The sequence below is a fragment of the Tupaia chinensis genome, unplaced genomic scaffold, assembly GCF_000334495.1.
Source record: "Tupaia chinensis unplaced genomic scaffold, TupChi_1.0 Scaffold000014_1, whole genome shotgun sequence".
Classification (NCBI taxonomy): domain Eukaryota; kingdom Metazoa; phylum Chordata; class Mammalia; order Scandentia; family Tupaiidae; genus Tupaia; species Tupaia belangeri.
In genome coordinates, this window is record NW_006159444.1 from 6,910,322 (window position 1) to 6,936,815 (window position 26,494).

The 26,494-nt window shown below is 41.8% G+C and overlaps 1 protein-coding gene across 1 annotated transcript; it reads left to right on the forward strand.

Moving 5' to 3' along the window:
- Nucleotides 1-8,482: 8,482 nt before the first annotated feature.
- LOC102488862 (calcium-binding tyrosine phosphorylation-regulated protein-like) lies at nt 8,483-10,544 on the forward strand. The gene is given in 3 exon segments (XM_027770014.1): nt 8,483-8,797; nt 8,800-9,043; nt 9,980-10,544. Coding segments are annotated over 3 exon segments (927 nt in total). The 5' UTR covers nt 8,483-8,497; the 3' UTR covers nt 10,363-10,544.
- The last annotated feature ends 15,950 nt before the right edge of the window (nt 10,545-26,494 follow it).

Below are 26,494 nucleotides of genomic sequence, written 5' to 3' on the forward strand. Positions count from 1 at the left end.
GCACACGCGCCCGGCGTGAGTTTTAAGCCACCAGGTCCGGGACACAAACCGCGGTCGACTACGTGGGAGTCCAGCGACATAGCCATTACGCTAACTGCTGGTTCCCTATTACTCATAGTTTTAGAGTCTGGAGACAGAAGTCCAAATCCAGAATACCAATAGATGAGGTGCCTGCCGAGGGTCCAGTTCTCTTATGTGGCACTTCTATGTGCCCTACATGGCAGAAAAACAAAAAGTTCCTTGAAATCGCTTGTGAAGGCATGGTCCTATCCATGAGGGATGAGTCCACATAACCTAAATCACCTTCTAAAGATCCTGCCTCTTAATATTGTTGCTCTAGAGGTTAGGTGTCATATATGAATTTGGGGGGGAGAACAATATTCAGACTAACTAGCCTTGACTTCTGAGGGACTCCCCCTGGTAGGCTTGATGCCTGCCTTCTTATTTTGCTGAGAGCATATGTGTTGTAGATCACCTGGCCAACTTACTACTGTATATGTATAGAAATGGGGTCCCTCGCAAGGGGGTACATAACAGCCTAGGATGAGTATGTGCAGGGCATTTTCCTGGGTGGTTGTGAGCAAGTCCTGCTGACACGGAGAACTGATGTTCACTATAGACACTGGGGTCCTTTCCCCCACCCAGCCCCTCCACTGCTCTTCAACAGATGCTCCTTCTCTTTGCTACAGTTTCACTGTTGTGAATCAGTCCAGTCTTGGACAGCCCTGCTGAGAAGTCCAATGCTCAGTGAGAAGGAAGATCTTCCTCCTTTTTACAGGGCCAGCGCCATTGGCAAACCTTTGGATCCCCAAATGGCACAAACACTGGGGCAGGACAGACTCAAAGCAAAGGGAATTCAAGACAGAACTTGGAATAATTCTGTGTGAGAGAAAATTGGGGCTTCTACCACCACCATGGGTTTGGGGAAGTTCAGGTTGGAAGCTGGCTTGGTCCGTTTTTGCATTTACTAACAGAAATGCCTGAGCTTGGATCATTTTATAAAGAAGATCGTTTATTTACAAACTCACAATTCTGATGGCTAGAAAGCCCAAGGGCTTAAGCCTGCAGCATGACCAGTGGAACCACAGAGGATGTCAGGTATGTGCAGAGAGAACAGCAACTTTCTCACCCTCTTTTATAGCCACCAGTTCTAACCTAACCTCTTCTCACAAGACAATAGGTCGTGTAAGATATCATTAGTCATTAATCTCTGCTCAAGAATGAATAGCTTTTTATAGCTGGGATCAGACTGCAGCTGCAACAGAATATGGGATTGATTTCATCACTGAGCAGCAGATATAAACTGGAAAGACATTGGAAAGAATGTTTTGAGTCTTAAAATAAGAGTCAGAGAAGACGTATGACCTAATCCTCTGGGGAGGCTGCTGGCTCTAGATATAAGTTAGATGCCCAGACATCAGTACAGGCCTCTCCCTCTCTCCCACCCAGGTGGAGGCTGCCCATGGCATAAGTGTTCAGAGAGATTTTTGCTATAGGTTGTGTGCATTTGCCAGAGAGACAGAGGGATACTGAGAGACAGAAAGCAAGAAATCATCCCCCAGGGGGAATGGCCACACCACAATCCCTTCTCCTCCATTCTCCTCTCAGGATTTTAGGCACACATGCACACATGCCCGGCATGAGGTCTGGGACTCGAACTACAGTCAGCTACATGGGAGTCCATCAATGTAACCATTAATGGCATTTGCTGGTCCCCAGAGAAGGAAGTTTTATTTGCCTTGCTCCTTATAGATCAAGAGAAGACTCAGTAAAAAGGGCAGGGGGGGGGCCAGTAGATAGTGTAGCGGTTAGGTCACCAGACTCCCACATGGCTGACCACAGTTTGACTCCCAGTCCCACTAGCTTGAAAATCACTCCAGGCTTGTCTGTGTGCATGTCCAAGATCCCAAAAAGAGAATGAAGGAGGAGAGATTACAGCATGGCCATTCCCCAGGGGGTTTCTCATTTTCCCTTTCGCTGTCTCTCTCTCTCTCTCACTAGTGAGCACACACACCCTACGTCAAAAGCTTCTAAATAGATAAGTAAATAAAAGGATGACATATTTTGAAATGTAGGGAATGGTCCTAGGTATTCATATGAAAGATAACTGAACTGCTTTTGTACATAACAATTGTTCCAAAAATGTATGCCATACACCAAAACAATCAAAGATGACTACCAAGGCTACTGCAGTAGGGGAGGGAGGCCAGAGCTGAGTGTCAACTACACTCTGCTGGGACAAAGGGCTGCAGATTTGAAGAGGTGGGATAAGCTAGTGGAAAAGACTGCAGGTGGTGGGGGCTGTTCATCAATAGACTGTGTGGAGCATATGGAGATATTTCCTTCATTTGCAAATATTTTCTTCCTAAGTTCAGTCATTGGGCCATTCCTAGTGGGTGCTCACCCTCTGCAGAGAGTGGGATCCTGTCTCCTTTGATGTCCACATTTCAAAGAGGTGGCTCCCAGGTCCTTGAGAAAGATAGGCATGCATTGTAAAGCTGGCAAGAGGAAAAATACTTTACATTTATGAGGGGTTTTTTTGTGGTTTTTTTTTGTTGTTGTTGTTGGAGAGATTTTCACTGTAGGGCGCGTGCGCTCGCCAGACAGACAGAGAGAGACATAGAGACAGAAAGCGAGAAATCACCCCCAGGGGGGATGGTCACGCCGCAATCCCTTCTCCTCCATTCTCCTCTCGGGATCTTGGGCACGCACGCACACGCACCTGGCGTGAGTTTTAAGCCACCGGGTCCGGGACGCGAACCGCGGTCGACTACGTGGGAGTCCAGCGACATAGCCATTACGCTAACTGCTGGTTCCCATGAGTTTTTAAAATAAGCGTTCTAAGGAAAGGGAGGTCAGGGCCTGGGTCAGGAGGAGCCAATCTCAAGGTTAATCAAGCCAAGGGAACTTGAAGGCACTTGGGTCACAACTGAACTCAGACCTTAAAACATGGGAAAGCCTCACAGCAGTGGCTCAGGAATGTTTTCTCCACCCAGATTAAAAGAAGCCAGACGAGTTAGTCCCAAATCAAAGTCTTGAACATGTCAACAGATTAGAAGAAGAGTAAGAATAGATGGGATTATTTATGTAGCACCTGCACAAATAGAAATGTGGGTTGAAATGTAGTCACTACATGACTACCCTGTTGCTGAACATTTAGCCGATGCTTTCTGGACTGGTAACTTCTTCATTTACACTAGAAAAGAGATATTTGTTTGTGGAGACCTGTTGTGCTGAATGTGTTTTTCTGAGTGGGGAAGCCATGGATTAGAAATAAATGTAGATTTCCATTTCCAGCCCCTTGGCCTAAGGGACAGGGAAGCAGGGACCCTAGCCCCAGGTCCAGCTCCTTCAACCCCAGAGACCTTCTCTCTGTCAGCAAGGACTATCCCCAGCTCTCCAGCAGACCCACTTCCATTTCCAGCCCCCTGGTGAAATTGCACATCTGTGCTAATGCACAATACGTGAATTTTTCTTTGTTCTCTTTCATACTCTTTTCTCTGCCATCTTATATTGTTATCTCCTTCTTATTGGCCAAACTCCATGAGGGGCTAGACAGGTCTAGTATCACAGTGTTCAAATACCCTTGTATTGTGAGGCTCCCTGGGATCCTCCCTTTTCCTTAACCACCTGTGAAAAATGAGAGACTGCTCTTGAGACTCCTGAATATAAGACTCCTCCTGTGCACACCACATTGCAAAACACAGCAAAGAGACTTTGGCCCACATCAGTCCACAGCAAAAGGGAAACACACTTGATTCCAGTCAAAGAAACATTCTCCAAAAAGGTATCCAAAAGTGAATATATCTCCCAATGGCTAGAAGTAGAAGAAGAGTCTCAGGTCTGAATAAAACAAGAAATATGCCTCCATCAAAAGAACACAATAACCCTCCTCCATCTCTTTAAAGAAATGAAGATGTTACCAAAATGTCAGAGAAAGAATTTAGAACATTTATGGTGGCAAAACTCTATCAGTTGGAACAGAAAAGAGACAAGGAGCTACAGGAGATTAGGAAGTCCATCCACAATATGAAAGAAGAAATGGACACTCTAAGAAAGAATCAGATGGAACTATTAGAGATGAAGTCTATAATACAGGAAAACAAAAACTCTCTTGAAAGTATTAAAAGTCAATTAGAACATGCTGAAGATTGAATCTCTGACATAGAAGATAAAACCACTGACCTAGAAAAAAACACCACAAAGATAGAGAAAATAACAAAAAAAAATGAGGATAATATATAAGAAATACTAGAGTCCATTAAACATCCAAATATCTGAATAATTCGTATCCCAGAAGGCAAAGAAACTAATAAGGGCATGGAAAATCTATTCCATGAAATCCTGGAAGAAAACTTCCGAAGTCTAGAGAAGCACTCTGACATCCAGAAATACAAAGGACTCAGAATAGAATCAACCCAAGAAGTTCTTCCCCAAAGCACATCTTAGCCAGAATGACCAAGTACACAGATAAAGACAAGAAACTAAAATTGGCAAGAGAGAAACATGACTTTCAAAGGTAATCCCATCAGGCTAACTCTAGACCTTTCAACAGAAACAATGCAAGCAAGGAAAGAATGGGAAGACGTATTGAAAGTGCTTTAAGAGAGAAACAATTTCAACCAAGATTATTATATCCAGCAAGATTATCCTTCATATGGGAAAAATAAAAAAGATTAAAATCTTCTCAGACAAACAAAGCCTGAAAGATTTTGCCAACACCAGACCAGCTCTTCAAGAAACTCTGAAGAGTGTCCTGTTTCAGGAAAATTAAGGATGAACAACCAGAAATAAGAGAATATAAGAAACCAAGACAATTGTCAACTTAAAGGTAGGGACAAGTCTAGAAATATCGATAATAACATTGAATGTTAATGGATTAAACTCTCCCATCAAGAGACACAGACTGGCTGAATGGATAAATAAACAAAAACCTTCTCTCTGTTGCCTACAGGAAACACATCTCATGGATAAAGGCATACATAGACTAAAAGTGAAGGGCTAGAAAATGGTATTCCATGCAAATGTGAACAAAAAAAAAAAGCTGGAGTAGCGATACTAATTTATGACAATATAGGCTTTGAAACAAAGACTGTTCAAAGAGACAAAGAAGGGCACTAAATTGTAGTAAAAGGGTTAATCCATCAGGAAGATATAACACTAATAAATACCTATGTATCTAACCACAGGAGCACCCAACTATGTGAAGGAAAGACAGATCTAAAAGGAGAGATAGACTGCAACACACTGACTGTTGGAGACCTCAACACCCCACTATCTCCTCTGGACAGATCATCTAGACAAAAAATAAGAAAAGAGGTAAAGGATTTAAATGATATCATAAATCAAATGGACTTAACAGACATCGATAGAACCTTACACCTGAAAGCCACAAAATAAATATTCTTCTCACCCCCACATGGAACCTTTTCAAAGATTGACCACATGATAGGGCAGAAAGCAAGCCTCTACACATTCAAAGGTATAGATTCATATTCCAGCATCTTCTCCAACCATGATAGAATCAAACTTGATTTTAATTTCAAGAGAAATCCTCAAAAATACACAAATACATGGAAACCAAATAGCCTACTCCTGAATGACTTCACAACTACTGAAGAAATTAAGACTGAAATAAAAAAGATTCATGGAAGCCAATGACAATGAAGACATGAGTTTTCACAATCTTTGGGACACTGAAAAAGCAGTCATAAGAGGGAAGTTGATAGCAATTAGTGCACACATAAGAAGATGTAAAGAAGGCAAATGCATCACCTAACATTGTGCCTCAGAGAATTAGAAAAGCAACAGAAAAAAAAAAACCCTCAGGAGAAAAGAAATAATAAACATCCAAGCAGAAATAAATGAAATATAAAATAAACAAACTATACAGAAAATAAATGAAAGTAAAAGCTGGTTCTTTGAAAAGATAAACAAAATCGATACACCACTAGTGAGACTTTTTGAGAAGAGAGAAAGGAACCAGGTAAATCAAATTTGCAATGAAGCTGGTAATATAACAACACAATAGAAATACAAAACATCATTAGAGGATACTATGAACAACTATGTGCTTTAAAAAAATAAAAAACAGGAAAATCTGGATGAGATGGACAAATTTTTGGACACATATAATCTACCAAGATTGAGCCAGGAGGGTGTAGCAAGTCTCAATAGGCCCATAACAAGCCAGGAGATTGAATCAGTAATAAATAACCTCCCAACAAAGAAAATCCCTGGTCCTAATGGCTTCACCTCTGAATTCTACAAAACTTTTTAAGACAAGTTAACCCCCATTCTGCTCAAGTTATTTCTAAAGATTTCAAAGGGTGAAAATCTCCCAAATTCATTCTATGAAGTCTCCATCACCCTTATCCACAAAACAGATAAGGATAGGACAAGGAAGGAAAATGATAGACCAATATCTCTGATGAATATAGATGCAAAAATTCTCAACAAGATACTAGCAAATTATAACAACATATAAAATAAAGATTATACATCACGACTAGGTAAGCTTTATTCAAGGGATACAAGGTTGGTTCAACATATATAAAACCATAAACGTAATACACCATATTAACAGAAATAAAGATAAAAACCACATGATCACATCAATTGATGCAGAAAAAGCATTTGATAGGATACAACATCCCTTCATGATCAAGACTCTCAGCAAAATTGACATAGAAGGGTCATTTCTCAACACAATAAAAAGTATCTGTGAAAAACCCAGAGCTAACATCATCTGAATGGAAAAAAGCTGAAAGCTTTTCCACTAAAAATGAGTACAAGACAAGGATGCCCATTTCTTCAATCCTTTTCAATGTAGTACTGGAAGTCCTTGCCAATGTAATCAGAAATGAGGATAAAATAAAAGGAAAAGAAGAGGTGAAACTATCTCTATTGCAGATGGCATGATTGTATATGTAGAAAATCCAATGGTATCCATCAAAAAATTCCTGTAAGTAATACATGAATGCAGTAAAGTTGCAGGATACAAAATCAACATACAGAAATCTATAACATTTCTATATATGAAGAGCAGGCAGACTGAGATAGAACTGAAAAAGTAATTCCATTTACCATAGCTACAAAAAAGTATAAGATATCTAGGAATAAGTATAACCAAATAAGCTAAAGGACTCCACAAGAAAAACTATGAGAAGCTAAAAAAGAAATTGAAAATGACTCAAAAAAATGGAAGGACATTCCATGTTCCTGGATTGGAAGAATTAATATAATCAAAATGGCAATTCTACCCAAATTAATCTACATATTTAATGCAATTCCAATCAAAGTGTCAGAGGCATTCTGCACAGATCTAGAAAAGACAATCATAGAATTTGTTTGGAATCATAAAAGACATTGCCAAAACAATCCTGCCCAAGAAGAGTGGAGTTGGTGGCATCTCATTGCCTAACTCAAAAATATACTACAAAGCTGTGGTAATCAAAACAGCATGGTATTGGCACAGAAATAGACAGTGAACCATTGGAACAGAATAGAGTCCCCAGAAATAAATTCCCAGACATACAACCAAGTAAGTTTTGTCGAAGGGTACTAGTCTGCCAAAACAATCCTGCCCAAGAAGAGTGGAGTTGGTGGCATCTCATTGCCTAACTCAAAAATATACTACAAAGCTGTGGTAATCAAAACAGCATGGTATTGGCACAGAAATAGACAGTGAACCATTGGAACAGAATAGAGTCCCCAGAAATAAATTCCCAGACATACAACCAAGTAAGTTTTGTCGAAGGGTACTAGTCAATCCAGTGGGGAAAGAAAAAGTTCTTTAGCAAATGGTGCTAGAATAACTGGAAAAGATAACTGCAGAAAGATGAATCTGAACTCCTGCCTCTCATCTTTGACAAAAATCAACTCAAAGTGTATCAAAGATCTAAACCTAAGATCTCAAACTATAAAATTGCTGCTGAAAAACACTGGGGAAACAATGGGAGACATTGGGGTAGGCAAAGCCTTCTTAAATAAGACCCCCAAAGCACAGTCAATAATCCCAAAAATAGACAAGTAAGATTACATTAGATTAAGAAGTTTCTTTATGGCAATAAATAAATAAATTTTAGAAAACACAGTAATTAGTGTGAATCAACAGCCCTCAGAATGGGAAAATATTTTGTAAATTATGTGTCAGATAAAGGACTGATAACCAGAATACACAAGGAACTCAAGCAGCTGTCCTGAAAAAAAAGATGATTAACCCTATTAAAAGATGGGAGAATGAGTTGAAAAAACCACTCTCTAAGGATGGCATACAAATAGCCAAAAGGCATATGAAAAAATGCTCATCATCCCTCATCATTAGGGAGATGCAGATCAAAACCACAATGAGATACCACCTAACCCCAGTCAGAATAGCTAAGATTTTTAAAAAATTAAAAATAAGTGCTGAGGAGCCGCCAGCAAGGGGGCAAGGAGGGAGCTCTTTAGAGTATAGCCAGAAAGGAGAAGTTGAGATTACAGACATCCTGCCACAATGATTTCTGCAAAGTCCAAACTTGTACCCTATGGCCTCAAGACTCTGCTGGAAGGAGTTAGCAGAGCTATTCTCAAAACCAATCCAGCAAACATCACCCAGTTTGCAGCAGTTTATTTTAAAGAACTTACTGTGTTTAGAGAAGGGAATACTTGTATGGATATAAAAGATCTGGTTAAACAGTTTCACCAGACTAAAGTGGAGAAATGGTCAAAAGGAGCAACACAAGAGAAGAAACCAAAATGTGTGAAAGAACCAGAAGGAACATCTGTAGTTTCTCAAGAACCAACCTGGATGGAAAAAAATCTACGGACACAGAGGACAATATAGCTAGACCATTGTTTATCAACAAAACCACCCAGTTTCCAACAGTTAATGCTGAATTTCTAGAGCCTGAAGAGAGAAATGAAGCAGTTCGTGGTCCTTCTTCCAAACCACACACCTCTAAGGTTATCACCCCACCCTCATCACCAGCTCCAGCAGCTGTCTCTCCAGAGTTTGCCTATGTCCCAGCTGACCCAGCTCAGTTTGCTGCTCAGATGTTAGGTAGTTTCATCTATTCATTCTGATCAATCTGAGGTTTTAATGGTGGATGTGGCAACAAGTATGCCTGTTTGTATCAAGGAGGTGCTGAGCTCAGAGGCTGCTGAAGATACCATGGTAGCCGGTTCTCTGGTGTGTTCTGGAGAGAAGGCGCTGTGCAGGTTGTGAGCCAAAAATCTGTCCGTGTAGATTTGAGTTCTAAACCTCAAGACAATGAGGCTGAACCACCAACAGCTTCCTCATTCCCCTTGCAGGATGAACAACACCCTCCTGCTTATGACCAAGCTCCTGAGGTCCCTTTGCAGGCTGATATTGAGGTTGCATCAACCATTCATATATCATCTATATATCAAGATGAGCCTGTGACTGAAGGAGTTGTTTATATTGAGCAAATACCAGAACAAATATGTATCCTTTTTACTGATCAAGTTGCTTGTCTTAAAGAAAATGAGCAGTCACCACCAGTTAGTCCTAAACCTGTAGTAGACAAGAAAGCTTCAGGCATGTCTGGAAAATCTGTAGATTCTGCAAACTTTGCACTGTTGGAGGAGAAGGCAAATTATGAGTCCTCAGTACATGTGGAGGCAGAAGCTACACTTCTGTTGCCTGATCTCTTTGCAAGGTCAGTCTGAGGGACCTGTACAACCCCTGGATGCAGAGAGCATTCTCAAAATAGGCTCTGAAAAATCTCTGCACCTGGAAGTGGAGGTCATTTCAATAGTCCCTGACAATACTGGGCAGGAGGAGTCACGGGAAAACTCTGCACCCCAGGAGTCGGAGGTCAACCCTGTGCTCCCTTGGAAAGCTGCAGAAACAGTGCACTTGTGTGTACCTGTAAAGTCGTCTAGTGGCCCCTTCCCTCCTGCTTCAGAAGGTCTTACTGAACCAGAAATCAAACCAGAAGGGGAAGCAGCATCTGTACAAGGTTGATGGAGCCAGCAATAGAAACAAGCGAAGCAGGACAACCACCACCATATTCTAACATGTGGACCCTTTATTGTCTAACTGATATGAATCAGCCAAGTCCCCCATCACCACCACCTGCACCTGGGCCTTTCCCCCAGGCAACCCTCTATTTATCTAATCCTAAGGATCCACAGTTTCTGCAGCATCCACCAAAAGTTATTTCTCCAACTTATGTGATGATGGACGACAGCAAGAAGACCAGTGCCCCACCTTTTATTTTAGTAGGTTCAAATGTTCAGGAAGCACAGGATTGGAAACCTCTTCCTGGACATGCTGTTGTTTCACAGTCAGATGCCATGAAGAGATATGCTGCAGTACAAGTTCCCATCGCTGTGCCTGCAGATCAGAAATTCTAGAAACATACCCCAAATCCCCAGAATGCTAGTCCACCCACAAGTGGACAAGATGTCCCCAGACCACAAAGTCCAGTTTTTCTTTCTGTTCCTTTCCCAGTAGAAGATGTAGCCAAAAAAAGTTCAGGATCTGGTGACAAAAGTACTCCCTTTGGAAGTTACGGTATTGCTGGAGAAATTACTGTGACACTAGCTTTTGACAGAAAATGGATGAATATGGAAAACTTACTGCTGAGTGAAGCAAGCCAGGCTATGAAGGGTAGACATTGTATGTCTCCACTTAATATATACTGAGTGTCTGCCCTCTATGGCCAAAACTGACTGACTAAAGGTTATAGAAACTAAGAAAATGGTTGTGAATACCAGATACAATGTGGGAAGACAGTGGGTGAAGGAGTAGAGTCTGAGGAAAGACATTAAGGAGGAAAAGAGAGGAGCAAGGCATTTATGGGATGAAGAAATGGATTATTATCTATTGAGGATAACTTTCTAGTATGGTGAACTGGACTGGTAAGAAATGTATACATGTCAGAATATTCACTTTGCAAGTTAAGTAACGTGATTGAATATATAAAAGAAATAGAAATTAAAAAGGAAAATTAGTTTTACTAAACAGCACTTGAAACTTCTCTTTAGCTATTATGTTTTGATCACCTGTGAGGAACGAAATATTAAAGAAGGCTGGTTATTAATCTGATTATCCTGTTAGATGAATACCATGTAACATAGAACATAAATATTCTCTGTTATATTGAAACAATTATAATGCATTAAACATGGTGTTTCAAATGACTTTGTAGCTGCATTTTAAGTACCTGTTCTCTTAATCTGTCTACAACAATTTCCAGCTCTTGCAAACAGACAGCTATTTGTTTGTCAATATTTAATTGGGTGCCCAATGCTTGATTAAACAGTGAATACCACTAGAGCACTTGAAATAGACTTAGGTGAGACTACTTTGGGCAAAAACAAATGCAGTAGTACAGGCAAATTGTACAACATGATCAGAAGAGTAGTGACAATAAACCTGTTTGGGGAATAAGAAAATAGCAACAATTACAATGTCCTTGGTCATTTGTGAGTCCAGGGCAAGAAGATTACATTACTTAAAACGCCTGTTGTTAGTAAGTGGTAAGCAAAAGTAACATGCGTTCACAAGCATCTATGCCTAGTTTTTACATAATACCAATCCTGGACATTTTCTTTCTCATATCAAAAAAAAAAAAAAAAGAGAGATCTAAAAGCAATATATCAGAAATTATTTTATTTCATTTTATTTTATTTTATTTATTCACATTCATTTCTTGTACATCAAAACAGTATACAAAATACGATTTTTTCTATCCAGAAAACATTGTATATTGGTTTAATCAAGGGTATTACCATACATGTTATCATCAACAAATAATTTTCTATTTCTTTTTTCTTATATATTTTGGGGTTTTTTTTCCCCCTTGATTCCCTTCCTCTCACTCTCTGCCAATTTCCCCCCTTATCCGACAGTGTCTCTGGTATCTACAATTGTTTTCCATTCTATTTTTTTCACATTTTTCGATTCACTAAATATATTAATTAAGTTAAAATTTTCAATAGCAAACATAGTTGATATATACATATCTATGAATACTTATCTGACTTTAGGCATAAACCTCAGTGAGTAAAGTGAGCATACTATAAAGTAGCTCCTGCTGGGGCGATATAGCTTACTGTACTCATTAAATAAGTATTAATGGGTATTTTTAATGCATTTTTTAATTTCAAGAAAAACAGTTTTAGTTTTAATAGATCAAAATTTTTAAAAATGTTAACAGAGATTTGCTTTAAACTTAAAGACAGACAAAAATACTAGAATTCATTTCAAATAGTAGGTAGATGAATCAACAGCTCAAGGGAAGACAAAGACAAAAGTCCTTAAATATGGAAATCAAAGGATAGAAGAAAATCAGTGATTTTTTTAGTCTAAAGTTAAAAAATTCTATTTCACTATTTCAGATTCATGTAAATAATATCTCTTCTACTGAATTTGCAGTGTTACTGTGGTCTGATTTTTCCCATTAAATCCTGGAAATAACATTCAATATTATTATTGATATTTCTGCACTTACCCCTACCTTTAAGTTAGCCTTTTTCTTGGTCATTTCTTGTTCTCTTATTTTTGTCTGTCTTTAGTTTTCCTGATATAGCACTCCTTTGAGCACTTCTTGAAGAGCTGGTCTGGTGTTAATAAATTCTTTCAGATTTTGTTTATTTGAGTCTGTTTTGGGCCTTTCTTCCCATATGATGTATAATCTTGCTGGATATAATATTCTTGATTGAAATTGTTTTTCCCTTAACATTTTGAATATATTTCCCCATTCTTTCCTTACTTACATTGTTTCCAACGAGAGGTCCAATGTTAGCCTGATGAGATATCCTTTGAAAGTAACTTGACATTTCTTTCTTGCCAATCTTAGAATCTTGTTTCTGTCTGTGGTTTTGGTCAATCTGGCTATGGTGTGCCTTGGGGAAAATCTTCTTGAGTTAAATCTATGTGGGGTTCTTTGTATTTCTTGGGTCTGGGAATTTGAGTTCCTCTCTAGATTTGGATAGTTTTCTTCCAGGATTTCATGGAACAGATTATCAATGCCCTTATTAGATTCTTTGCCTTCTGAGATACTGATGATCCATATGTTTGGATGTTTAGTTATATCTAGTATTACTCATACGTTATTCTCACTTTGATGGGGTTATTTTCTCAGTCTTCGTGGTGAATTTTTCTAAGTCAGAGGTTCTATCTTTCTACATCTGAGATTTGAACTTCTGCATGATCTAATCTGCTTTTGATATGTTCAAGGGAACATTCAATTTCCTATATTACAGTCTTCATCTCTAACAATTCTGTTTGATTCTTTTTTATGGTGTGTATCTCCACTTTCAGATCATTCAGAAACTTCCTCACCTACTGAAACTTTTCTCCTGCACCTTCTGGAGTTCATTGTCTCTCTTCTCTTGCATCTCTGTTAGCTTTGTCACTATGATGTTTTAAATTCTTTATTTGACATGTCCATGAGTTCCCTTGTATTCTCTGTGGAGGAAGAATAGTTATTCTTTTCCCTTAGAAGAGAGATATTTTCTTGATTTCTCATATTTCTTGTGCCTCTGTGGTGGTTTCTGGTCATCTGATGGGTTATATGCTTTTTCCTAGTTTTTGGAGTTAAATCTGAGCTTTCAGAGGAATGTAGGAGGAGGTGATGTGCACTCTCTAACTTCCATTTTTTTCCCTTTGCACAGCTGACTCAGTGAAAATTGAGGATTAATCTGACTCTAAAAGTATTCAGATATTTAGCTACTGAGCACCTAGACCTTGTAAGGCTGAGCAGAAAAGTGAAAAAGATAAAAAGAAAGGAAAAAGGAAAAAAAAAAAAAAAAACACCAAAAGAGAGACAAAGGCAAGACCAAAAAAAAAAAAAAAAAGAAGGAAAAAAAGAAATTTTTTTTTACGATAAATTAAAATGGCTTGGCACACTAACACGCCATGCAAATGGGGCCACTCAGAACTCAAAATAGATGGCTGCTGATTGGCTTATCCTATGGGGGTGGGGGTAAAGTAAGAATTAAAAAGAGTAGTAGAGAGCTAAGACGTTAAAAAAAATTTTTTTTTTTTTTTGGAGAGATTTTCACTGTAGGGCGCGTGCGCTCGCCAGACAGACAGAGAGAGACATAGAGACAGAAAGCGAGAAATCACCCCCCAGGGGGGATGGTCACGCCGCAATCCCTTCTCCTCCATTCTCCTCTCGGGATCTTGGGCACGCACGCACACGCGCCCGGCGTGAGTTTTAAGCCACCGGGTCCAGGACACGAACCGCGGTCGACTACGTGGGAGTCCAGTGACATAGCCATTACGCTAACTGCTGGTTCCCCAAAAAAATTTTTTTAATTAAAAATATAGAGAGAGAGACAGAGAGAATAAGTAGGGTGCTTTAACCTGGCTCCTTGACTAGATCTGGGGAACAGGAGAGTAAAGTCTGGGCAGAGGGTCTTCAGTGTCCTGATCCCTGAATGTGGCCTCTCAGAACTCAAATATAGATGGCTGCTGATTGGCTTATATTCTGGGGGCAGGAGGAAAAGTAAGACTTAAAAAGAGAAGCAGAGAGCTAACAAGTTTTTGGGTTTTTTTTTAAGTTTTCTTAAACTAAAAAGAGAGAAAGATGGAGAGAGAGAGATAATAAGTAGGGTGTTCTAACCTGGCTCCTTGGCTAGATCTGGCGGGCAGGAGGGTGAATTCTGGGCAGAGGGTATTTTTTTTAAAGAATTATTTATTTAACTTTATTTATTCATTCATTTAATTTGATCAGAGAGAGACAGAGAAAGAGAGAGAGAAAGTGAGAAAGCAAGCCACCAGGTCCAGGATCTGAACCATGGTTGGCCATGTGAGAGTGTCCAGTGCCTTAACCACCACGCCACCTGCTGGTCCCTGGGCAGAGGGTCTTTGATGGCCCTGATCTCAGAAATTATTTATCTATGTAGTTATATAAGTAATAGATTTGTTATTTTCCCACAGTTATTCCTCCTTTTTAAAAATGTTTTGAGTAGGGGTTGGGCAGTTTTATATAATGGAATATTAGGACTCATCAGTGTTTAGTGGAGGCTTTGAAGACACATAGAATATTTCAAGAAGAAGATGCAGATGGGAACTGTGGAAGACAAAAGGTATTTTCAGTAAGATTAGTATCTTGAAAACTCCCTAATTTAATAAATCTAAGAATAGTATTGGGGGCCAGCCCGTGGCCTGGTGGTTAAGGGCGCTGGACTTCCACATGGTTGACCGCAGTTCAATCCTGGACCTAGCAGCTTGCTTTCTCACTTGCCCCCTCTCCTCTCTCTCTCTCTCTGTCTGTCTCTCTCTCTCTTTCTGTCCCACTCTGGTCAAATTAAAATAAATAAGTAAATAAATAAAGATACATTTTAAAAATTATTTTAAAAATAGTATTAACATGTTCTGGAAGGATTTTGGAGGGTATCCATACCTGTGTAACAAGAAGCAAACAATTAGGGGCATAATTATTTAATGTAAAGCAGATAGGCAGGATTGCAGAAGTTCTTTGAAGAGAATAATTAGTTTGACGGTGTTCTTCAGGGGCTCTAACAGACTAGGTACTTGTTAGAGTCTGTTCACAGGAAGCAATTGTGAAACCTTAACTGACAAAACTGGAAACAGTGAGAACAAAGTACACAAACAGACAATTGTCTTTATTATATATAGTATTTAAAGATAATTATCTGATTTGTGACTAATGGCATTGCATTCGTACAATTAGCTTTATTTATTATTACTTATTACTATTTTTATCATGATTACTATTTTAATGGACTGGGGGATTAGATGACTCAGGACAGGCTATTAAGGTTGTAACTTTGTATGTAGAACTTTAAATATTTGCCAGAACACTTAAACTCTTAGCAATTTTAGCTTTTAGTACATATTAGCAGCTTATAAAATATGTTTAATAGACAAGTAAAAATTATTTAATAAATTTTTTCAGTGTCCTGACAAAGTCTAATATAATCAGCCACTGTTTCCCACCCCCTTTTTTTTTTAATAATATGGGATAATAGCTACTCTGCAAGAGTCATTAGCAATTTCAAAGGCTAATTGTTTCAACAAAATTTGTCCTGCCTCCTGATCAGAGACCAGTCGAGATAGGGCTTGTCTGTGTCAAGCAGGAAATAAAATCTTGATACAATTCACTAGGTTCCTGTCATACACTGATCAAACTAGCCTTGTCCTTCGATCCTGACCAGGAAGCTTTTCCAGCATCTCAAACATATAATGTAATCTGCTGATAGGCTGTAGGTGTATACCCAATCTGTGCACCGGTATTGGCATGCTCCCCTGTCTTAGTCAACATTTTAAATGTGATAGGTACTTTATGTTGTAGATTCTTATTTGCTGGCTCTTGAGCTTCCACCGATCAATCAGATTTCCACAAAAGATAAACCCCTCCCGACAGGCATGTCTTGTTTATACTTGCCAGTCATTGGGGGTAAACGCAGACTGAGTAGCCGTCTCTAACCACTCTTGTATATGCTGCTGGGGGACCATATTGCATTCACACCATTTTTAATTCTTTTAGGGCTTTAAAGGACATCAGTTCATGCTGACACTGATTTTGTCCTGGATTGTGAGGATTGAGAGAGTCTCTATAACCGGGCATAATTTAAATCCCAGAACGTCCTCTCCTCTATCTGCTGTACAATGCAAACCTCTCTGGAGGGAGTTAAAGTAGAAAGTAAACATAGATACCAGAGACAGTGTGGGAAGAATGGGAGATGGCTGAGGGTAAGAGATAGGGAATCAAGGATGGGGGGGGGGGGCAAAACATACAGGAAACAAGAAATGGAAAATTATTTAATTATTTGTTGACAATAACATGTATGTTGATGTGCTTGATTGAGACAATATACAGTGTACTCTGGATGGAAAATCTCATTTTGTATGCTGTAATGATGTACAGTGAATGAACATAAAAAAATAAATTTAAATAAAAAGAGAATAAAGTGGGAGCTGTTCTTTCTGCTCTAGCACTATCTGATATGCAAGTAGGTTCTGACTGGGAAGCAGCCAGGTGGCAGCTGGGGAACACTGGGCCAAAGGGCAGTGGCTCATCCTGTCTCATTCTCCTCCTGCCCTGCAGCTGCTTCAGAATCTGAGATCTTAAGTCTGTCATTTTCATTATTTAGTCCTACTTCTCTATCTTTGTCTTTAGTTATAGATTGATTTCTTAGGTAAGAAGAAGGTATACCCCTCCAGGGTGTATTTTAGTCCAGTTACTAAGGCAGCTCTGGGTTCTTCCAGAAGGTTTTGTCTCAAGCACTCCTTAATTAAATTCACAGTGAGAAGGGTGAAAACAGGAATTCTGCTAGGACCCTCTGCTGTATATCACTCCCCGATCTGTTCTCCGACCTTGTCCCACATCTCCTCACAAACTGTTCCTTGCTCTGGGAACCAACAGCATGTTTCCTGCACAAAATTAAGGAACTGATGTAACTGCTTGATAACCGTTATCTCTTTCTACTCTGTTATCTCTTTCTTTTACTCTATTTATTCTTTATTTTACTCTGTAGGTTCCTTACCCTACTCAATTATTACCTAACTTTACCGCCCCTAGCTTTTTTAAAATTTTTTTTATTCATTCATTTATTTTTAATTTGACAGAGAGAGAGAGAGAGAGGAAGTGAGAAAGCAAGCCACCAGATCCAGGACTCGAACCATGATCACCCATGTGGGAATGTCCAGCGCCTTAACCACCATGCTGCCTGCTGGTGCCTACCGCCCCTAGCTTTTAACATCTAAAACAATATTAGGGGCCAGCAGGTGGCGTGGTGGTTAAGGGTGCTGGACTCCCACATGGCTCACCATGGCTTGAGTCCCAGGCCTGGCACTTTCTCACTTTCTCACTCTCTGTCCCTATCTGGTCAAATTAAAATAAAATAAATGAGTAAATAAAGTTAAATTTAAAAATTCTTTTAAAAAATTTAGATGTTCATATCTCTGTCTTCAGACAATTATGTCCCCATGTTTTACACCCGACATAATCAAATCTGCTCCTTCTCTTGCTCTGTTATCTCCTCATTTTATTCTGATATCTCTTTCTTCTCTGTTATCTCTCTTCTACTCTATTATCTCTTTCTTTTACTCTATTCTTTACTCTGCAGGTTCCTTATCTTACTCAATTATGTCCAGTAGGACTCAAGGGATGTCCACTTGCCTGATACTTTGTAGCTCCCCTGTACTCAGACCACACATTCAGACACCACTTTGCTGAGACCCGCTTGGCTGAATACATTTTTCAGAGTTGGGGTGAAAGGGCTGTGGATTAGAAATAAACATAAAAACAAACACACAAAGACATGTAAGTATAGAAAATGAAGATTGGGTGGGCCCAACTTCTCTGATGAAGAAAGCCGCCACCTCGAACCACCCTCAGGTTTATTATTTTATAGGGCAGAAAATGGAGGAAGAGGAAATGGAGTGCAAAGTCAGTTGTTTTCAGCTGATAATCAGCTGATGGTGCGAAAACAACTGGCGCCACTTGTTTTCTTCTGCTCTTTATGGGTGAAATCGGAATAACACGAGTGGCTTCCAGTTAGCATATTCATATTTTAACGCTTTCGTAGTATGCAAATGAAGCTCATGAAATGCATTTCTGCCTATGTCTGAAAGTCACCATGTTTCTTCAGAATGGCCACTCCCCACATTTGCTGATACACGTTTGTTGTGGGGATTGTGTTTTGGGACCCAGAAACCATGGGACAAGGAGACAAGCTATCATTAGTAGTCATCTCCTCACCACAGTTGATGCGTTTTCTGTGTCAAGCCAGGCTCCTCCTCTGAACCATGGACAGGACATATCTTGAGTGTTTATTTTCAGTCTCCAAAGAAAGACACGTAACTACAGCCTGTGTGAAAAGTATAGATGAGATGCTAATCCATTACATTTGACAGAGGCCCTGGGACCTTGGAGTTTAATCCAATTAATTAGCTTGATGGAGTCAGATGGCAAGAGAATCAGTGGCCTTTAGAAATAATTTCCTGGGGCAGCCAGTAGTTGTAAAGAATGGACCAACCACATGAGAAAATAGAAATGTAGAACCTTTATTGAGAGTGCCCCCGGGTGAGGTTCACTGATCCGACAGAGAAAGAGAGATGAGGCCAGAGAAGTCATGCGCTAGGGTGGAGCTTAGTGATTTTTATAAAGGTGTAAAGAGGAGGAGTGTCTTAGAAGTAGAAACAGTCCATGTATGGTAAAGGTTTAGGGGGAGAGCAGACTGCTGTGCCACATAAGGTCTAGTGACGTGTGCAGAGTAGAGCCCCGTGTGCAGAATAGAGTGTCGTGTGCAAAGTAGAGTGCCATGTGCAGAGTAGAGTGCTGTGTGTTACGTCCTGGTTGGATCTGGGTGCAGCGCAAGTCTGATGGCAGACTAGATCCGGGTTGCATCAGCCGACTGTGGTGTGGCATCCAACACTCACATCCAAGCTGCCAGGCCTCCCGCATAACATCCTGGCTATTTTGGTGTTATACAGCGACGTTTGATTATTAATGGGGCAAAGAGGGGAAGTCAGGGTCTGGGGGCTTGGTGGGAACTTGTGTGTAGGAATGCAGAAGCATTTGGTTGACAGCCACCCAGAAAACTTCTCAGACTGGGCTTTGAAGGAACCCGAGGAAACAGGGTGTAAGCATAAAGAGAGGGCAGATGAGAAGTAATGGTCTTAAAATAGGGGCAATCCAGGTGATGAGGGTAGATTACCAACAGTCTGGGAAAAGAGAAGTAGGCTGTTCCTGCTCGCATTGTAGTTCTTCGCCGAGAGGCTGAGAACATTGATGTTTTGTTCAACCAGCCCTGTCTCTTTGACGTAGTAGCAGCATTCTTCCTTGAGGAACAGACAGGTGCCTCCTTTTTCTGCCGTCACTAGGTCTAGGGTACATCAATTTTGAAGAGCTACCCAGGTGACTGAAGTGATTCGTTGCTGGAGGGAAGCTAGGGAGGCAGCTGAGGCCTTAATGGCTAACTGGAGTTTTCTTCCAGGTCCCAGGAGGTGGAGACACTGTGTGGGCTAATACACCTCCCACCACCACCATCCCCCACCAGTTCCGGTGGCTACAAGGGATGATGCTAGTGACATGCCCATTACTATGGAAGAAAGACTGCTCTTTTTGTGTGGGAGTCCATAGAAGAGGGAGAAGCCAGAAAGAAGAATTCAGCCTGACCGTAGAGGGTCAGTTGTGGGACTAGGGTTACTGGGAGACAAGGGAAAGGGAAGGAGGAGTTGATTAGTTTGGTTAGGGTGCTGTTACACCAAAAAAAAAAAAAAGTGCCCAGAGGGGTGCAGAGAGAAAAGGAGATATGGATGGACTGGTTACACAAGACATTCAAAGGAGCCAATTGGGGCGTTGTTGGTGTAACATGCTGTCTGATTTAGTTGGCCTGTATTTCTGAACAATGGGATGTTTTGGAGAGGGCTAAAGGAGAGCTGTGAGGTGGTATAGGAAGTGCTTGGGAAGAGGGTTATTGGAACCACCGTGAGGGGAGCCCGGCCTAGGGAAGTACAGAGAAAACAGTCTGAGAAATTGCCTGTCCCTGTGGAGTTGAGGAGGAGGGCTCCCTGTTGGACTAAGGATAGCCAGGAAAAAGGGTCCATCTTACCAGCCTGTCCAGTGTGCATTTGTTGATTTAGGGAAACTGTTTGTTGATTGGCCTTTTAGTTGGTCAATGGTTTGGGGGCTACTCTGGTATAAGTCCAGTAGATCTGGATGGCCCCTGATGGGGAAAAACTGATGGCCCAGGGATAGATTTTTCCCCCAGACTCTTTTTACCCACCTATCATCCCAAGGGTCTTTGATGTTGAGGTAGAGCTGGCCTCAACCATTGGTGGTAAGGAGGTAAGTTTCCTGTAGTTTGTGTGGGAGTCTAGTTGCATGACATGAATATGGCAGGTACTGTAAGGGCAACCCCAATAGGTCTCTACCCGCCATTCACAACAGAATCCTTTGGTCTGATCAAAGGTAAAGCAAAGGGCTAGGTTGGACCATCCCTGGGTGACTGAGCACATTTTGGCAAAGGAGATGGGGATGGAGACCCATGACTGGCAGCCATGTGGTTGGCAGTCCCTGGTGGCCAGGAAGTAGGTGTGGGTGTGACCAATGGACATCCAGGATTCTTGTATATAAAAATGCTAGGGAAAAGAGGGGCTAGAGGTTAGGCCCCCTGGAGAAGGGGAAAATGAGGAGTTTGCAAAGGAAACCTGATGAGACGAAGTTTTGTGGGTTCTAAAACCTGAGACTTCCAGGGACTGGAAGGGGGTTTCCTCTTGAGGAGAGAGACATGGTACCAAGAAGGTTGTCCCCAAAGCTTAGCCACTGTGGGGGTGGTGAGGATGACAGTGTGCGTTCTCATCCAACGAGGTTCTAACAAGTGATGGTGGAGTTCTTTTTGTAGCACACTGTCAACCCGCTAGCGAGGGCCAGACAAGCACTCTGAGACCCAGATGGATGGAGTGAGGGTTGGGAGGATGTGGTCGGCATGTTCACAGAGCAGCCAAGGATTGGAGGTGATAAGAGATGTGGAGCTTCCAGGAGATTTTGAAGGATTCAAAGACCAATTGGATGACTCTGAAAGTGAAGGCCGGCCTGTTGTCAGACTGAGTGGTTGTTGGAAGACCAAAGTGCAGTATGATGTCCTCCAGGAGAACAGCTGTGAGTGTATCTGCTGTCTCCTTTGAGGCAAGGAAGGCCTCAATCCAACCTGATGGTCCCATTGAGGATCAGTAATAGAAACAGCCACTTGTCCGACTGGTAAAGTAGTATCGACCAGGTGGGCTTGGTCAGCATGTTCTCAGGCAGCAGTAAGGGTGGAAGACCAGAATACATAAAGGCCATGCCAAATAAGATTATAGGCCTGAGTAAAAAGACAGAACTCTTTAATAAAAGCCATGGTGTTAGCAGAGAAAGACCAAGTCTTTTTTCTCTTTGAGATAGATCTTGGAGAAAGAAGGGGATGTGGACCCTGACAATACCCTCTGTTCCTGCCATTTCCCTGAGAGGACAGAGGTTAGAACTGGGGGAAGGGCAGGAGAAGGGTGAGAGTGTGAACTAACTGGAGACAGATGAGGAGGGGATGGGAGTGAAGGACATGGAGGAGGCTGCAGTGAAGGCAGGGGAGTGGTGGGGGGACCTGGGACTGGTGGTGCCAAAGTGGGACTGTGGTATGGTGGGAGACTCTGAGGGAGGGGTGCTGGGAAGGAGGGGAGGTAATTATTTCGGATGGTTCATCTATAGGAGAGAGATTAGCCTCTAAGATAGGTTTGATCTTAGACTATGGGGTTCTGGTTGTGAGATGGACTAGGGCGATATTGCAGGAAATGCAGAGGGAAGGGAAGAAGTGCAGATCCCAAAAGGCTTGAACATACGGAAACTCCAACCATTTGCCTACCCTTTGGCAATAGTTATCCAAATCAGAGAGGGTATTGTAATCAAAAGTCCCCTCAGGAAGCCATTTAGACCCATTGTCCAAAGTGTATTATGGCCAGGCCACAGTGGAATAGAATATCAGCTGCTTGCAATGGAGATTCTGAGCGAGTCCCAGTTTGGTGAGGTTACAGAGCAGACAGCCTAGGGGTGTCTTTGGCTTGATGACAGACTCAGTACTACCCACTGTGTCTGGGACTCAACAGAGCAGAAAAGGGAGAGGCATCCCAAATCTCTTTTTGCACTCATGGAGCAGAATGAGTGATGGGTAACAGGGGATTCAGATGTCTCCACAATCACCTGAGCTCCAGGAGTTGGAGGGGACCCTGATGCGGTCACCTTTTCAGACAGGAAACCCAGCGGTGTGAGTCCCAGAAACCATGGGCAGATGGACTTACCTTCAGAAGACCAGGGCAGGTGGTTAGTCAGCAGTTCGCAGGTTGGTTCCTGGTTCGAAGGAGGGGAGGTCTTCACAGGGACTGTGGGACACAAAATTCTTCTCAGGTTTCAGTGCCAAATGTAAGGAATGGGCTGACCATGCAAGAAAATAGAAATGTAGAGCTTTTATTGGGAGCAGTACCAGGCGAGGTTTGCTGGTCCGACAGAGAAAGAGAGAGGAGGCCAGAGAAGTTGCAAGCTAGGGTGGGTTTAGCGATTGTTACAAGGGTATAGGGAGGAGAAGTGTCTTAGAGGTAAAAAAAAGTACATGTATGGTAAAGGTTTAGGGGGAGAGCAGACTGCTGTGCCATGTAAGGTCTGGTGGCATGTGCAGAGTAGATCCCCATGTGAAGAGTAGAGTGCCGTGTGCAGAGTAGAGCACCATGTGCTACATCTGGGTTAGATCTGAGTGCAGCGCAGGTCTGATGATAGACTAGAATCAGGTTGCATCAGCCAACTGTGGTGTGGCGTCCAACCCCCACATCCAAGCTGCCCAGGCCTCTGGCCTGACAGTAGTATGGTAGTTTAGATGGCTGGGTCCCACATGGCTGACAACGTTGTTCAAGTTTCAGAACCAGGGGCTTGAAAAACATACCAGGCAAGTGTACATATATGCCCAAAATCCCTAAAGGAGAAATGGAGAAGGGATGGCAGCACAGCCATTCCCTATGATAGATGGTTTTGCTCTCTCTCTCTCTGTTTCTCTCTCCCTCTCTGTCTTTCTCCAAAGAGAGAGAAACATTTCCAAGTGTTCAGTGAAGACTAGGGGAAATTTTATGCAGCTGTGAAAAAGGAGATGGAGCAGAATTGTATGTAACAAGGAAATTCATCCATGAGGTGTTCATGAGGGAGCCAAGTTGCTCAGTAGGAACACAGTCCATAGCAACCCTGAAACAGAAAACCAAGTTCAACATGCTATCCACAAAGTGGGGAACAAGGTTGCCTTTGGAGTGAGTGTAGGACAAAACAAACAGGCAAGCAAGGATGAATTTCTTTGTGTTTCTGTTGCTTAGATTTACTTCACTGAATGCATACTTCATTTGTATAAGGTCTGTACCCCTATGGAGAATGGATGGAATCCCTTGTATCCTGCCTTCCTGCAGGCCACAAGAGAAACAAAATTCTGGACCGCCTAACTGGCTCAGAAACTTGTGAGCAACCTGTATGTGAAGGACCTGGTGTGTCTCCCTATCTTTAGTTTTCATGGGATGGTGGAGGTGTGCGGGGGTGCAGAGGGTCTAGAGTGTCCTTTTATCTCCACTTGGCCCTCCCCTGGCTGCTCCTCTCCCAGATACTCTCTCTCTTTGCTACGACCTCACTGTCATGTCCTAGTCCAGGTCTAGACAGCTCTGTTGAGAGGTATATTGCTGGGTGTGTGAAAAGTTTCTCATTTCAAAATCTTGGCTCCCTGGGAGAGAAGGTGAATGGCATGAAGTGGACACAACAGACTCAACTCATGGAGAATGCAGACATGAGCTCAGGGTGATTCTGTGTGAGGGAAAAGTAGGCACTTCCTGGAGCAGAGTAAAGTCTGAGAAGGTTACGGTTGGGAGTCAATCAACAAATGGGAATAGAGGAAGGGCACATGAGTGAGGGATGCTGGGATTGGCTCCTGCACAATAATTGACAGCATCTGGTCCCACCCTAAGGCGGGATAGGACAGGAGAACAGAGCTGGGCCCTTGATGTCCACAGGGCAGAGGGTCCCTACCTTTCTTGGCTTATAGCACCCTTAGCCCCTCAGTAAGTTTTTCAAGGAGTACCTAATACAAACAAAATACCTACAAATTCTGCTTATTAAGTAGTTGGGATAAAAAAATAAATATTTATGACTTAGCAATTTGATAGTCATTTGAGATAATAAACTGAAAAAAGCACAAATTTCGTATCATTATTAAGTAATCACAAGTGTTTACAATGGGATGTGTACCTATAGGGCACTGTGCAACTTCCCCAACCCCAGAAGCAGACTGGAGCTGAAATGAGTCACTCTCATTTCCATTCCCCCTGCCACCCCCACAGAGGGTCATATGCACTCTTCAGAGAGAGAAAGCACTACGCAGTGGATTGTGGTTGTGTCACGATCCCTTCTCCTTCCATTTCCCATCTTGCTGGGTTATGGAGCACATGCAACTGGTGTGTATTTCAAGTTGTCATGGCTAGGATTGAAACTATGGCTATCCAAGTGAGATCTGACTTCCTTAATCACCACGCCAGAGCCAGCCCTTTCATTTTCTATTCCACACAGATTTTTGCTGCAGTACTTACTCGTTATCACAATACCTGCTGAGAATGCAGAGTATAAAATATGATGTAATCCAAATGAATATTGTATAATCAACTGTTCAAACAGTAAAATATTACTACTTTTTCGCTCTCCACCAGATGTCACTGTAAATCCTTCAACTACCTTCCCAGAGCGAGTTTGCTCACAAGAAATTTGCTCTTAGAGCCACTTGGCCCACTATTTGGGAACCAAAGTCAGGCTGAAAAGAGGACAAAGGACATGGGCACTAATGGAAGATGAGGGATCCGTGGAGAGTATAAGATGATCTCCCACTTTGCAGTCAGGCTGCATTACCCAGGACAATGAAAACATGCCAGGCACATGTGCACATGCCCAGGATCCTGGCAGGTGGGAGAACTGGAGGAAGAAGATCATGGCATTACTGGGCCCTATGGGGGGGAAGGGGGGTTCTTCTCTTTCTCTCTCACATGTGTACACACTCTATTATGATTTTTTTTTATTTTTGCAATAGAATGTGTGCAAGCACCAGAGTGAGATACAGAGAAAAATAGAGAGGGAAAGACAGAAGGCAATCCCCAGGAGGAATGGCCACACTGCAATCCCTCCTCCTCTCCTCTCTCACTCCTTTCAGGACTTTGAGCACCCATGTGCACACACTCAGCATGTTTCTCCAACCGCCAGTGACAAGACTTGAGCCTCCCCAGTGAGCCTTGTGGGGTCCAGCTGCATTAATTGCCACACCATGTGCTGGCCCCTAAATTTTTGTATTTAACCTTAAAAAGAAAGAAAGAAAAAGAAAATGAACTAAAGAAACGCCTATCCCAGGTTGCGTGTTCCTACTGGATTGTCGTTTGGGAGTTTTGTGCAGGGGCTGATCTAACTGGGAGCTTTTCTAACCTCAGAAGTCCATTGAGTATTTCCACATGTATTTGTGAATATATCTGGCTTCTCATCAGTAAGAAGCACCTGGATTGACAATTTTCTCCTGCTGAACTAATTTGTTTCTAAGAAACCCTTGGCACTTGTCTATACCTTAACTATATAGCCTTGTGAGTCCTTGGGCAGAGAACTCATGTCATGCCAGATTTTTGGTCTACACATATGTGAGCTAATGAAATAGTGTTGTTTAAACTGCTAAGTTGATGGCAATTTTAGAGATTAGCTATGAGAAAAAGAGAAAAGAGAACCATTTATTAAAATACCTTCCCATGAGCTCAGCAATGGTGGTGCAAGCTAGGGCCTCATGGTAGGCCTGGGTCCAGTTACCTATACCACATAAGCAGGTCAGGTGTGGAGGTGCACACGTGTGGTCCTACCAACTGGGAGGCTGGGGTGGGAAGGATAGAAGTATGGTGAAACCTTGTCAAAAATGCCTATCTTGGGCCACCAAGTGGCATGGAGTATAAGGCTGCTGGGTCTCACATGGCTGATATGAGTTCAAATTC